The sequence below is a fragment of the Schistocerca gregaria genome, unplaced genomic scaffold (genome assembly GCF_023897955.1).
Source record: "Schistocerca gregaria isolate iqSchGreg1 unplaced genomic scaffold, iqSchGreg1.2 ptg000569l, whole genome shotgun sequence".
Classification (NCBI taxonomy): Eukaryota; Metazoa; Arthropoda; class Insecta; order Orthoptera; family Acrididae; genus Schistocerca; species Schistocerca gregaria.
This window is the reverse complement of record NW_026061960.1, coordinates 1-14482: the sequence shown is the minus strand read 5'-3', so window position 1 is coordinate 14482 and position 14482 is coordinate 1. Positions and strand designations below refer to the sequence as shown.

Sequence of the window (14482 nt, the reverse complement as noted above, 5' to 3'; positions counted from 1 at the left end):
TATTTTTATGTTGTTTTAGATCAATACAATAATAGTGTTCATGCCACTCCAACTATTAATTGATAAGAGACTGCCAATATTGCTGAAAAATAAGCCGGAATTACACATTTTATAATAAAGATATTTTTTAGTTTTTCATTTTATTGCATACCACAAAAATGTCTACCACGGTTAAACCTTATGCTCAACCAGCTGGTAAAGTGTTTGCTGACAGCAACACAAGACAAAAGGAGGTCCGGTCTAATAATATAGCTGCAGCAAAATGTATGGGGTGATATCAAATCTTATAGCTATTCAAGTTCATCTCCTATCTTCTAGCTACACCTTACTAAAATGATACTCACACATTTTAAAAGCTGTTGCAGAAGCAATAAGAACAAGTTTAGGGCCGAAAGGAATGGACAAAATGGTACGAGGTTGCTATATACTTTATGTCGATATTAAAATATTTTTTATCAGCAATCTGTCCTTGCTCTTATTTTTTTGATGCTTCGGTTTGAGATTTAGTGCTGTCGTTGTTTTGTTCTGCTTTCTAAATATTTTACCCAATAGATTATAAACTCCAACAATGAAGTTATCATTAGTAATGATGGTGCTACGATTTTAAAACAAATGGAGGTCGTCCATCCTATTGCTAAAATGGTACGATAATTCGTTTTAAGATTAATCTTTTTTACCCGATTTCAACTGTATCTGTGACAGTTTTCGTTTCATGTCCATTTACCTTTCTAATCTTCAATACTTGACCTGCAGTTAGTAGAGCTTTCTCTTTCTCAGGATATTGAAGCAGGTGATGGAACCACCACAGTTACCGTTTTAGCCGGCTCTATCCTCAATCAATGCCAATGTCTTCTGAATAGAAACTTTCATCCTCAAATTATTGCGGATGGCATTGAGAAAGCCGCATCTCTAGCTATCGATTGCTTGAAGTCTATTTCTAAGCCTGTTTTGCTCTTGGACCGCGAGGCCCTTATTAAAAATGCAAAAACCTCTCTTAGCTCAAAGATCGTGTCACAATATTCCTCTTTACTTGCCCCTCTTGCTGTAGATGCCATTTATAAGGTAATTGACCCAAATACTGCAACTAATGTCGATCTTAATGACATTAGAATTGTTAAGAAGCCTGGGGGCACTATTGATGACACTGAACTTGTAGATGGTTTTGTTTTTGATCATGCCTGTTCCCATGCAGCTGGAGGTCCAACCCACGTAGAAAATGCAAAAATTGGTCTCATTCAATTTCAATTGTCAGCTCCTAAAACCAATATTGAAAATCAAATTGTTATCAACCAATATGCTCAAATAGATAGAGTATTACGTGAAGAAAGAAAATATATACTAGACATGTGTAAGCGAATCAAAAGCACCGGCTGCAATGTTCTTCTTATTCAGAAGAGTATTTTAAGAGATGCCGTTAGTGATTTATCTTTACAATATTTAGCCAAGATGAATATTTTGGTCGTTAAAGATGTTGAGAGAAGTGATATTGAATTCATATCAAAAACAGTTGGTGCAATTCCTATAGCTTCAAGCAAGGCTTTTGTTGCTGCTAAGTTAGGCACAGCTGATTTAGTTGAAGAGGTATGCTTAAATATCGTATATTCGTCTTTGATGGCTTGGCGTTATGTGTGATGATATTTTGGAAGAGCCGCCTGAGTATTCTATACTTGATATAGCGATGCTGATTTCTTCATAATCTGATCCTTTTTTTATTGATCCTAAAATTGTTTGCTTTACGCATATATTAATATTTTTTTTGACATTGTAAATTCTAGGTTCATACTTCTGATGGAAATGTTGTTAAGATCACGGGAGTCCCAAATGCTGGTAAAACTGTATCTATTTTAGTCCGTGGTGGCAATAAACTAGTTATTGATGAGGTAGAACGTTCTCTTCATGATGCTCTTTGTGTCGTTCGATCTGTTGTCAAATCTAAGCACCTAATCGTAGGAGGTGGTGCACCAGAGATAGAAATGGCAATTCAACTCGAGAAGCGTGCAGAAATTTCAACTGGTGTTGAACCTTATTGTTTCCGAGCATTTGCTGAAGCGTTAGAAACAATCCCTTATACACTAGCGGAAAATGCAGGCTTGAATCCAATTGCTATTGTTACGGAACTACGTAATCGTCATGCACTTGGTGAAACAAATACCGGAATCAATATTCGAAAAGGTGCCATTACAGATATGGAAAGTGAAAACGTTGTTCAGCCCCTCATTGTGACTACGAGTGCAATTAAATTAGCCACAGAGACTGCATGCATGATATTGAGATTAGATGATATGATCGAATGCAGATAACAACAATGCAGCCAGCAGAGGTTTTATAGTTTCAATTTGGATCTATAATAAAACGAGTATTTTAAATTTTATCTAAAACAAAGTATTTGTATTACCTAAATGTTTGGTTTTTAGCCTCACTTTTTTACTCATTTCGATTGTACTATTTAGTTTTTTGGGGCTCAAAACATTACCTTTGATATATTGATGAAAGTCTTATCAAATAGAGTTAGTTTTCAATCAAGTAAAGTTATATTTACTGATTTCAATAAACTAGGTAATAGTGGCTTATACCATACTGATATTTATGATTCGATATCAATATGCTATAACATGCACCATATTTCTGTTCATAAAGCAAGATAAAGGAGGAAAAATTACAGCATTTTTTTTTAACGTTTATATTATTTAATGTTTGAGTACCATCTAACCTATATTTATACTACGGTTATTCAACCAAATCAAATTACACCCGTAATTTACATTAACTCTAATCCTTTACCACATTTTTTTATTTTTAGTTTAAAAAAGCGACACTTTGCATGATTTGTCAATCTTAAAGCAACTATTTTGCTTATACTGTAGTCATTCATTTGAACGTTCAACATGCAGCACGGTGTAAGATTTTGTATCTGTTATTCAATATATAACAATTGGAATAGAGCATTTGTATGATTTCAATGACACAACTAGATCATCTGAGCGTCGATAAACTGGTAACAAATTGTGGTGATTATTGAATTCTAAAACATCGTTTTAGCCAATCATTTTATATTAAATATATTGAACAATCTTGCCAAGTAATAATAATGTATCACTTATAGTTAATTTACAACTAAACTCTGAACATTTCATAATTATAAACAAGTTTTTGCACTAGTAAAGGTATCCCTGGTTTATGCTCTGTAGTACAAAAAATTTTTCTAATAAAGCCCAAATTTCTCTTTTTATTAATATATGCTATAATTGCATTGGTGGTGATTCTTTAAACATTCAAAGGTATCTAAGATCTGTCTCTGTCTGTTTTAGGTTTATTGATAAATAACCGTAAAGAATCGCTTACAGGTCTAAATATTAAAAATTAATGGCTTCAATTTATTCTCAAAAATTCATTAAATACCAGCTGCTACGGCCCTCATTTTTTATGCTTTACCAACTTTTAGAATATTTTTGGCAAAGGCAAGGACAACACAAAATAAAAATTTGCTAAATTTGATACTTGAGATAGCACACAATTTCTAATACCGAGTTTACATACGTTTATGCCGTATGGCTGATTCCAATGAACTTCGAGCGTTAGAGAGTCGTCAAGAGTTTTTCATTAGTGAGCTTGAGGATCACATGAATATGTGCATTGAATTGACACCTTATTTTATTCAATTTAAGGAAAAAGATAAGGTTCGCTTAATTTATAGTGTTGCAATCACCAACACAAAATTTTTAAGGCCACCCTTCATAGTCGTAGTTTATAACTAGGTCAGCAATCTTTCTACAGGTAGAGCTATATCTAAATTTTTTTATTACGTGCAAGCATATAAGCCTTTTTTAATATATAAGCCTGCTGTTTTCTGTTGGTTTTTAGCTCTATGACTACTTCAGTATTAGCTAGCTTTAATCTTATCTAATAAATTGAATTAAGGTCAAACAACTCAGAAATTATATTGTTCAGGACATCAAGCATGAACATGTTCTCAAGACCAATATTGGTGCCATCGATTTTCTTTTAAAGAATAATATGTTAGATGACCCAGACCGCCTAGTAAATAACTTTGAGAAATTTATTTCGGAACAGCCAAAACAACGCATTTCTGAACATGAAGCGTATAAGGAATTCAACAGTATTGTCTTATCTGAAAATGGTCCTGATGAGTCCATGATGATAGAAGATGGTGAGGACGGCATTTGCATGCTTTCTGCCACTGATAACTTGATTTGCCCGTTGTCACGCCAACAACTTCGAATACCTATGAAAAATCAAGAATGCGGCCATGTTTATTCTCGAGATTCAATTGAGGAGTATCTAAGAAAAAATGGTAAACAGTGCCCTGTCGCAGGTTGTAATGCTCGCATTTCAAGCAGAACCTTATGTTTTGATGAATTTACAGCAAAGAAGCTAACAAAAAAAAGGAAAAAAGAGCAAATAGATGAAAATGTTAAGGATATATAAATTAATTTTAGAAATGGTTCGTGTACACTCTGACTCATCTACAGATTTCATCATCTCATAAATTACCTTTTCTAGGTAAAGGAATGAGTGAAACTAACTATCGCTTTTTGAGAACGATGCGATAAGATGATGTTGTATTACAGCGTGTAATTCACTATATCATAGCTTTATATAACTGTTAATACAAATAATAAATGTCCAACTCAAATACAGCTCGAAGTTAAAATTTCAATTACTATTTTTCGATAGTTTTTCAAATCGCATCTTCTTCCACCTGCTGGACTTGATAATTTTCTATCTATGTTTCCGAGATAGAAAAAACTTTATGATTTGGCAGATTTTTTTGACATTGGCTCTGAGAGTTTTTCAAGTTTTCTTTTTTTTGAATTTAATATACTATCTCGTTCATCTGGAGGTGAACACTGACATATATGCTCTTTTTCTGTTTTATAATCCTTAAATGTGAATTCATTTTGATCTTCTAATAATTTGACATCGCTATTTTTTTCAGTTATGTCCTGATAAGTACCAATTTTAGGTTTTTCTTCAGTTTTTTTAACGTCCAATTTTTCATTATTCATTTTCAAAAAAAAAGAAGTTATACGTTCTTGAGTATTAAGTGTTCTGAATTTTTTAAGTTTTTCTATTCCACGTCTTACACGATCCTCGAAAAATCCTTTCTTTTTGACAAGATAATCAATTAATCCTTGCTCATCAGGAGGATTCCATTCCAATCGATATGTATTAGGATCAATAACATTAGGGTTGCTGAACAATTGACGAATTTCATTGAAACAAAAGTTGTCTGGAACTGTATATTTTTTAGTATCCAAATTTTCAAGAATTTTCTCAATAGTGCCATATTTCTTCATCATGCTTACAGCTTTTTTAGGTCCAATGCCCTTAATAGATTGACAGTAGTCACTACCTAAAAGAATGGACAAATCAATAAGTTGATTCATGTTCATTTCAAGATTCTGAATTACTTTACTTAAATGAATTTCAAGCAATGGTTCTTTTTGAGATCCGGAATAACTGAGGTGTCTAATTAATATATTGGTTCCATAAGTAAGTGCATCCATATCTTCACTTGCAACAGCATAACATACTCCAGATTTCACAAAAGCAGCACATTGTGCTTCGGCTTCTGCAGGTGCTTTTACACATGGAACCCCCATAAGCTTAAGCAAAGTAATGGAGTCTTCTGTGTGCTTAGACGTAGCAAAAATAATGCGCTTGTTAGCTTTGGCTATAGTTTCTAAATCACCTTCCTCTTTTGCTTTGGCTAATGAATATTCGGCTTCTTTTCGCTTCTCTGCTCTTCTACTTAGCTATTGAAACAGTATAGAGTAATTAAACGTTAGTTTGAAATGCTGCTTTGTACAAACATATATACATAGATCTATATACTGAAATTTTTAATTTAGAGTATGGTATATAACATTCCGAATATGAGGCATCTGAACCTATAAGATATGAAAAAGACTTGCACTCTAGATACTTTTGTGCACATATGTTGCTTCCTATGGCTTAAGATCACGATGGTTTTTGCAGAATAAATAAGTACATGTACAAGCAAATGTATCCATTCATTTTATATTCAAATGTGTTAATAACAATATTCATACTTCCTTATTCTTCAGTTCAGGTGGTTTTCCATCAAAGACATAAACGGGTTTAATTCCACATTCCATCATTTTAATGGTTCTATAGAATAAACCACTTAAATGACTGATGTTATACGTTGTGTGGTAAGAAATAAAGCAGTTAATTTATCCAATTCATAGAGACACCAATATTGGACTTCATTTTTTGAGGCGCTAAGTTCAACACAGCAAAAAATTCGAAAATGCTTGTATAAATGTATACTTGATTTTTGTATATACCTTGTCGCTTCCCCGGTATCATCTGTCAGGGTAACGCTATTTAAATCGTCAGGCCTTATTGCAATTAAAAATTGATAAATAAACATGCTTGCATCCACTGCAATCTTTCTCCCGAATAGATCCTTAAAAGATAGCTTTTTTATTGCATTCGGTGCATGCAGATATATCACCTTCATAAAATCTTTTATTCCCATATTCCTCTATCTTTGAACAAGAAAGGTTGGCAATTTTGAAAACAGTGGTATAATGCTTTTGTAGGTTGTAGATAGAAAATGCAAATATGCATAGTAAAAAGTGCCTCAGTTTGTGTGTAAAAAGTCTTATATTTTAATGTTGTAAAAAAATTCATTTCTATCTGTCCCGATGATTTATGCTATCACTTCGCCCGTATATAGAAGTTTTTTGAAACCGGGAGGAAGGTATATCCATAAACTAAATAGGCTTATAGATTGGCCATATTATTAACTTTTATAGTCATGTGCTAATTCGCAACTTCTAATCTTTTCATTTTCAATTATTTATTGGTTCAATGCGTTCAAATTAAAAAATTTTAGTAATTCGAGAAACTTGGAATTTAGTAGCAGACATAGAAGCAATCTGCATAATCCAGATAAGCCACTCATAGAATAATTTCTGTTGCTATACAGGAAAATTAATACATGTCTGTCTAATCCTCAGCATAATAAGAAACAAAGGAATTATTAATAAGTTTAGATTTGATAAGCGATAGTAAATTTTTATGTATTCTTAAATCATGCTACTATCTATAGTATAAAATTCATGCATTTATGAATAAACTAATAAGCTGTCGACTATGTTCTAAATAAAGGTGCTTTTATACAATTGAATACGCTTGTGCTTAATATTTAAGCTTCATATTACATATTTAATCTGATCAAGCATTATGCACTACAGTAAAATTTTTAATTTTATTTTTTGCACAAGGATGATCTTATATTTTGCAATATTTTTTGCTTTAAGCGATTAATGTTAATGTGAATCTACTTCGCCTTTTTCTTGATAATGATTCCTTCGTAGGTTCGAACAAACCAATCCTCTGCCTCTTTTTTAGTGATACGATGCTTCTTTCCTACAGGAGAGCGCCTTCTTCTTCGATATTTAACACGAGATCCGTGACGTCCTAAGACAACGTAGACATCCATTCCATAGATACCGATATTAGGATCATATTTGATTCCGAGATCGATGTGTTCTTTTATTCCAAACCCAAAATTTCCCTCTTTCGAGAAATTGCCCTCGTTCAGTTCGTATTCTTTCACTTTTAAGGCTTTCTCAAATATTTCAAGGGCTTTCGAACCACGGACTGTCACATGTACTGCAATTTGCTCATTGCGACGAATCCCAAAGCTACGGATTGTATATCTAGCTTTAGAGTAAACAGGTGTTTGGCCGGTAAGCTGGTCAAGCACTAGATATTTTATAAAGGAATAGATATTTTTGTTAGACACGGATAAGCATCTCATATAGATAATTTTTCTCACTTGTCTGTAGTACAGTGCCAGAAAAATTTAGGAATGTAAAAAAAACTGCGAGACGTACCTTTACTGGCACGAGTAAGCCTGTCACCAGATTCGCCCACGCAGATATTGAGAACGAGCTTCTCAATAAAAATTTCTCTCATTTTATTGTCCTTTGCCTCCTTTGCCTTGTCCTTAGATAAAAAATTCATTTTTAAAAGGAACTTGTTAGTACAAAAGACGAAGGGGTGCTACTGATCGATTTAGGTAAAAAATTGATTTTCAATTAATTCCGTAAAATAACACTCAAGAAACCCACCGATGTGACCCTTTGAATCCAGTGATACATGAAAAATGCCTCAAAGCATCGTATGGCTCTAAAAAACCAGATATCACTATTTGGTCGCAGAGAGGGGTTTTTGCCTAGAACGCATATGTAAAAAGCGTTTATTGTATGTAATATCTATTTTCAAATCATTGGTTCTAAGACCAAGAAAGATATAACAATATAAACAAATATGTACCATCTTGTGTACAGCTGAAGAAGACAAGTGCAGATAAACATATGCAGACGGCGATGCTACGGAAAAAATTATTTAGTTAAATATTTTTCTACAAAATGTTTTTAAATTTCATGTATTGATTCCCTTGTGTTGATTCTTTTTAGCCGGCTAGTAATTCAGTATTAATTTTGTTCTACTCTTTGAACCTTGACACTTTATAAAATTTTAATATCATTTTCTAGTTTCCTTTCAGTCAATACAGCCCATATATATTTTATAAACATTAAACAATATGACTTTAGTTTGTACAGCTTGTTTATAGGTTTTTTGTTAGGAATTTTTTTTTTGAGACTAATAACTGCATCCAGCGGCATAATGCCAAGTTTGAAATTTTATTTATATTGTCAAAAAATAAAAGAACAATATCTTCAATACGAATCAATATGAAATTCCAACATTTAAAACACTTTCAAAAATTAGTTATTATTTCCATACACCGGCTCTGACATTTTGTTCATAAAACTGAGGTTTAAGTCTCATTCTGTTAGGACCTTCAACATCTTTATTTAATTTTAACCCTAACTTAAAATTTGAGCAGGGCTTTTGTTATTGAGATTTTCAGTTTTGTAGCTGCTTTATGTGCTTAGGTAATATTGCCGACGTTTCAGTACTCATAATTGCGGTTTATTCATGGCTTCGCCTAAACCGGTTACCTGATACGTTTTAACAACAATGTAAATATTTTACACGGCTACATACTTTAAAGCGTTAACTATGGGATTAATGTAACTATATTTTTCAGCTAAGAATATGACCTATTTGATAAATCTTATCCGTGCAACTTGTCTCCTTTCATAGATTATTTTAAATCGGCTGTCTCTACAAAAAAACTGATTGCAAAAGAAGGCGTACATATTTGATACTGGTTAAAATTAACTATTTTTAATTTTATGCAAATATATGAATTATAATGATTTAAGCGTTTTTTTCGGTATTGAAATTTTCATCTGTAAAAAATTTACTCAATGTGCTATCTTCACTATTTGGAAACTCCTATCAGTAATAGTAGATGATTGACGGTTGATTTAAGTCAAAAATTCAATAAATACGATTATATTAAGATATTGCTTCGTAAATTATAGAATTCCAAATTCTTGCTATACGGGGGTTACGGTCGAATTTTTAGAACCCAAAATCTAAGACTATCTATCAGATTCGTGTCATGATATATATATGTCTGAATCTGAGCTAAGTAGTTTTTATTACTCGTTAAGCTGTTGACTATAATTATCCTGTAGCCTAAGGTCATAGTCTGCTTTATGAGTATATTAAATAAACAACATTATTTATTTTTCACCAAAAAACTAGTCTTTGATAGTTTTTTGTCATAATATAAATATAAAAGTAATCATGGTATTAAATTTGATAATTACCGAGCTAGAAAAATTTTACTGTTACATTTTTTTAACAGCTACCTTATTTTTTTTAGATAATGTGATATTTATTCGAACCTATTAAATTAAGTAGCTTTCATAAATACTAAATACATAAGCCAGCAACAAACATCTACCAGTATTGAACAAAAAAATATAACGTTTAGCATTAGTTTTCAAACTGTGTGTGCTAAAATTCGTACGAATTAAAATATTGCGGCAAACATCAAAGTAGTAGAAGATTCAATCTACATTTTAAAGATAGTTATATATAAAAATTATTGTTGAATGCGAGGTGGTATCACGATAATAATACTACATAATATTTCTGTTTCAGCACCAATTCTAATATTGTCAAGAATTTGAAAGGTTTAATTTATATGATCTAAAAAATGAATATAATAATTAAATTTCAAAGTTATAAAAAAATATGTTTATAGATTCCCAAAGCCAAATAGTGCAATTAACTAACTCAAATCAATATCTGTAGCACATATATTTTTAGCTGCGTATTTTCTATATACTGAATTCAAATAAAAATGCCATAAAAATTGGCAATAATTAAATATACGAAACAACCAGAAGCGAAGTGTTAATATTTAATTTCAGAACATTTTTTATATTTTTAGATAAATCTATCAGTTACAATTAAAGATCTAGTCAGAAGAAAATATATAAAAATTGATCACATCCTCAAATAAATTACCATAGATATATTTAAATTGAAATATAATTTCCTATGCACTTTGGCCTGTAGAATAAGCTATTGTTTCTAGTTTTTCTTAAATAATTTCACATATTCTCTCTATTTTGAATAAAAACGTTTAGAATTAAGAAGATTCTGCATTTATGGACTTATGATGTTCATAGACTATTTATTAGTTTATTATTTTCTTTTGAATATCTATAAACTTTGAATTTTAATTCTATTAGATTTAACAGATTGATCGAAAACCATTAGGAAATTTAAAAGTTTCGTATAAAACATAAACTAAGACTTGTAAATCAATAATTATAATTTTAAGTTTTTAATTTATGCTTATTTGATCAAATCTCTATAACATTAAATTATATTAATGATTTAGACCTATATAATGTGTATCGGATAAAATGCTAACTATGAAAAAATTGAACTGTATTTTGATCTTGCTAATTTTTTTTACTTTAAAGTATGAGCTCTTTTAAATTGGGAAAATTGCATAAATTATGGCTTTTCACACCTTGATTTATGTCAAAAAAAAAAAACTTGAACATATAGGTTTTAGCTGTTAAACTAAAAACTACATTTCAAAAAAGTGATGTTAGCAAGTGATTAATTTTAGTTGTTGATCTGCGTCTGACTACATTCAAAATTTAAAAACTATAAAAAATTAAATTTAATTAAAAAGTTCTAACAACGCAAGATTTTTTTTATTGCAAAAAATTTGAACAAAGCACTAAAATTAAACATTAAAAATTGCGCCAAAAAATTGCGCGTAATTTTTTTGTTTGAGCGCTATTATTTTCGCGCCTAAATTCACCGCTCTATTTTCGCGCCTTAATATCTGCCCCAAAAAATCACTTTATCAACCCAACCTTTGCTCTTCGCCTCTCCTAACCTTCCCCCCCCCGCTTCGCTTAATTCTTTATCTACATCTCTCTCTTCCCTCCTTACCTTTAGCTTCTCTTCTCATCACATCTTAACCATACATCCATAATTCACTCTTCTCCTGTTCTCTCCACACTTCTACACCAAACCCAAATTCACACTCCATTCTATTTTTCTTCCAACTCACCCCCACCACCCCTTTAGCTCTTCCTCATCATCCTTCCTCTATTTATCTCTTTACCAATATAACCCATATAAACAAATCAATTCCCTAATCACTCCACAACTCCTCCTTACTTCCCACAACTCACTCCGCATATACTCTAAATCCAATAAAACAAACACTATTCACCACACAACACTCCTAAATCACCCACACTCAACCACCACCTAATATCACACCCCATTTCCCTCATTCCACCTACACTCCACCAAACCACACTATCCATTCACTTTCTACCAAAATTTTCCAAATCACTCTTTTCGCGGTTACAACTTTTTTTATTCTTTTATTATCCCGCCACTTTCTCCACAATACTACAATAGCTCTCCATCACACTTCTATTCAATTCTATCAAATATATCCCTCTCAATCCATCATGACGATCCCAAATCCAAACAATCCCATATCCCACAAAAAAAAGTGGAAACCCCTCGCATTATCCAATCACCATACCAATGCAAACGATCCCGATAAAAATCGCCAACATTTACCTAACTGCATTGATTCTTCATCAAAACCTTCTCCTATTACATATAATCAATCTAATACTACCTATACATCTCCTACAATCATGCCTTCATCTTCCCTAAAATTGTCGCTTTTAGATATGAAAAATAACATTATTCTAGAAGAAAATAAAGAGAAACTCGATGTTGGTTTTAATCCATTGACAGAAGATGATAGAGCTATAGAATCGGTGGTTCAATCTAGATTTTATTCAGCTAATATAAATCCAGAAAGTTCAACTCTAATTCAAGACAGGATTACAAACCAAATTAATACATATGACCAGTCTGATAGGAGAAACAATACATATAACTTCAAATTAGAATACATCTATTCCTTCTACATTAAAAAACGAGATGAAATCCTAGCTATAGAACAAAGATTCAACCAATATTGCCAACAGATAAAAATGGGTAGATATCTATCACCCGAAGAACAAGAGGCTTTAAAAAAGAAGATGGAGGAATTCCACTACAGAACTTTGGTAGCATTAAAAATTGCCAACCAAACCTTCATAAAAGATATTAAAGAACTGTCTATATTCAATTGCAAGAAACAGACAAATTATCATAATTATCTCACCAAATGTACGTCTTAAAATAACATTATATAGACTATATGCTGATACTAATATCTTTAAAAAGGGAAAGAGCAAAACCCAGAAAGGCCGAATACTGAAAAAATTAATGCGCTAGCATTTCATCTTAACATGACTCCTGCACAAGTTAAGACATGGTTTAATAATCACTCGAGAAACCATAAAGAAAAACGATAGCCAACTGTAAACAAAGCAATTTATGCTCTATTTTATAATTAGATAATTAAAAAATATTTTGCCCGCCATATTACTATTTTGAATCAATTATTTTTTTCGATCGATTATTAGTAAAGTTTGTCTATCAATTATCTTATTTACCACTGCCTATGGCTTAACTATTTCTACATGCAATCGTCGAAACAGTATTTCCTGTATTTATTTGTTGCGATATTCCTACTTCTCCCGATTGAGAGCATGTTTCTTCCTGGAACCAACTGCGTTTCTTTCGAAACATCACCAAAACATGATTCCTACATAACTCCACTAGAAGAATTAGACATAGAGATAAAATTTAACCAACCAGTAAAGTCTGTACAAAAATAAAATAGCTTCTATTAGTATATGTAACATCCTAATATTTTTATAGTCTTTTATGGAAAGGTAATTGGCACAATGTATCTTTTTTCTCTAATTCTGATATATCATTAAAAAAATGGAATGAAGATACTAATGCAATAGTATGTATACCAATATGGTTATTATCGATATGCATGTATAATTTATATAACCAATTTTAGTTTTTGTCGAGATACTATAACAACGAAACGAAAAATATTTATGCTAAATCGATAACTGGATCATCTACCTGCTTCAAAGTTAAGTTTGATTCTACTGATATTTTAAATTTCTCTCATTTTATTCTCAACATTATGGATTATTTTTCTACAGCTGATTCTATAAACTACATAATGCCTGTATGAGACATTTTATGAAATAACTTAGTAACTTCACGTTTATAACTGACATTATTAACATTTATTTAGGCACAGTCTTGGATAACATATACTACTGAAAATACCGCTAGTTTAAATCCTGTTCCTCCTGAAATTCAGTTTTGCTCTCAATTAAAGCTAACGCAACACGATAAAGAAGAAAATTCTGAAAATGTGAACCAGAAAATATCAATCCGGCACTTATTATCTAAACCTAATAAGTCATATAACTTGAACATCAATATCAGTAACTCAAATAACATAAAACTTAATTATTCTCTATCTACAGTTGAGGATTTAAATGGATATATATATAAACTGTCTGAGCCTTTAAATATCTACATAGATGTTTCTACGGTAGAAATTACTGCTCAAATAAAACCTGAATTTCCCATATATCCAGTTTACGAGTCTACGGTCCAAACATTAGACCGCATCTCTGATAATATGTGGAAGCATGTTTCACAAGATAAGATAGAAGAATATTTTAATTTAGTGAAAAAAGGCCATGCTAATATTTCTTTGTGGAATAGACCATTTGACGTACGTAATAGCTTAATCATTTCATATATATAATGTGTGCTAATTTTATCAAAGCCAAGAAGAGATTCTTTAAATACAGATATAATAATTCAAAAATTAGCTTGGGAGAATTCCGGGTTTTATCAAGCTTCGATCAAAATGAAGGGTGTGTATTGAATTTCGAACGCAAATAGTGCTATTGCCTTCTCTAACATATATTATAAAAGACGCTACATTAATGATATTTTATGGTCAGAAAGAGCATTTTCGTAAGCAGTGGTATATATTATGGGTACCAGAATATCAAGGTGTAAGCTGCTTTCAGAATTCTAAGCGCAACGTTTATAACATCTGTCTCGCGTGTGT

General features: G+C 31.6%; 6 protein-coding genes across 8 annotated transcripts; 4 read left to right on the top strand and 2 right to left on the bottom strand.

The window, feature by feature from the left end:
• The first annotated feature begins 137 nt into the window (after nucleotides 1-137).
• On the top strand, nucleotides 138-2382 carry LOC126315282 (T-complex protein 1 subunit delta-like). The gene is made up of 5 exons (XM_049992522.1): nucleotides 138-264; nucleotides 357-409; nucleotides 553-642; nucleotides 754-1581; nucleotides 1776-2382. Exons 1-5 carry the CDS (start codon nucleotides 159-161, stop codon nucleotides 2298-2300), a joined length of 1602 nt encoding a protein of 533 aa, XP_049848479.1. The 5' UTR covers nucleotides 138-158; the 3' UTR covers nucleotides 2301-2382.
• Nucleotides 2383-3475: 1093 nt separating this feature from the next.
• LOC126315277 (E3 SUMO-protein ligase NSE2-like) lies at nucleotides 3476-4446 on the top strand. The gene is made up of 2 exons (XM_049992518.1): nucleotides 3476-3677; nucleotides 3919-4446. The coding sequence occupies exons 1-2, from the start codon at nucleotides 3549-3551 to the stop codon at nucleotides 4444-4446; spliced, it is 657 nt and encodes a 218-aa protein (XP_049848475.1). The 5' UTR covers nucleotides 3476-3548.
• On the bottom strand, nucleotides 4446-6628 carry LOC126315276 (flap endonuclease 1-like). Of its 2 annotated transcripts, XM_049992517.1 has the most exons (4): nucleotides 6503-6548; nucleotides 6333-6368; nucleotides 6075-6177; nucleotides 4759-5777 (listed from the first exon to the last, which is right to left on the bottom strand). In XM_049992517.1, the coding sequence occupies exons 3-4, from the start codon at nucleotides 6141-6143 to the stop codon at nucleotides 4770-4772; spliced, it is 1077 nt and encodes a 358-aa protein (XP_049848474.1). In that variant the 5' UTR covers nucleotides 6144-6177; nucleotides 6333-6368; nucleotides 6503-6548; the 3' UTR covers nucleotides 4759-4769. The 2 variants fall into 2 exon arrangements, with proteins under 2 accessions (XP_049848473.1, XP_049848474.1); XM_049992516.1 differs by having other exon boundaries at nucleotides 4446-5777; nucleotides 6333-6628.
• A 606-nt stretch (nucleotides 6629-7234) lies between these two features.
• LOC126315227 (60S ribosomal protein L11-like) lies at nucleotides 7235-8389 on the bottom strand. 2 transcript variants are annotated; one of them, XM_049992466.1, is made up of 3 exons: nucleotides 8335-8389; nucleotides 7893-8004; nucleotides 7235-7761 (listed from the first exon to the last, which is right to left on the bottom strand). In XM_049992466.1, the coding sequence occupies exons 1-3, from the start codon at nucleotides 8335-8337 to the stop codon at nucleotides 7334-7336; spliced, it is 543 nt and encodes a 180-aa protein (XP_049848423.1). In that variant the 5' UTR covers nucleotides 8338-8389; the 3' UTR covers nucleotides 7235-7333. The 2 variants fall into 2 exon arrangements, with proteins under 2 accessions (XP_049848423.1, XP_049848422.1); XM_049992465.1 differs by lacking the exon at nucleotides 8335-8389 and adding an exon at nucleotides 8130-8179.
• Nucleotides 8390-11888: 3499 nt separating this feature from the next.
• On the top strand, nucleotides 11889-12839 carry LOC126315401 (uncharacterized). The gene is made up of 2 exons (XM_049992656.1): nucleotides 11889-12651; nucleotides 12709-12839. The coding sequence occupies exons 1-2, from the start codon at nucleotides 11934-11936 to the stop codon at nucleotides 12837-12839; spliced, it is 849 nt and encodes a 282-aa protein (XP_049848613.1). The 5' UTR covers nucleotides 11889-11933.
• An 85-nt stretch (nucleotides 12840-12924) lies between these two features.
• LOC126315222 (uncharacterized) lies at nucleotides 12925-14476 on the top strand (the record flags this gene model as incomplete). Its single annotated transcript, XM_049992460.1, has 6 exons — nucleotides 12925-13189; nucleotides 13249-13339; nucleotides 13400-13576; nucleotides 13646-14137; nucleotides 14192-14282; nucleotides 14344-14476. Coding segments are annotated over exons 1-6 (1166 nt in total), but the record flags the coding sequence as incomplete, so codon positions are not given.
• Nucleotides 14477-14482: the final 6 nt, after the last annotated feature.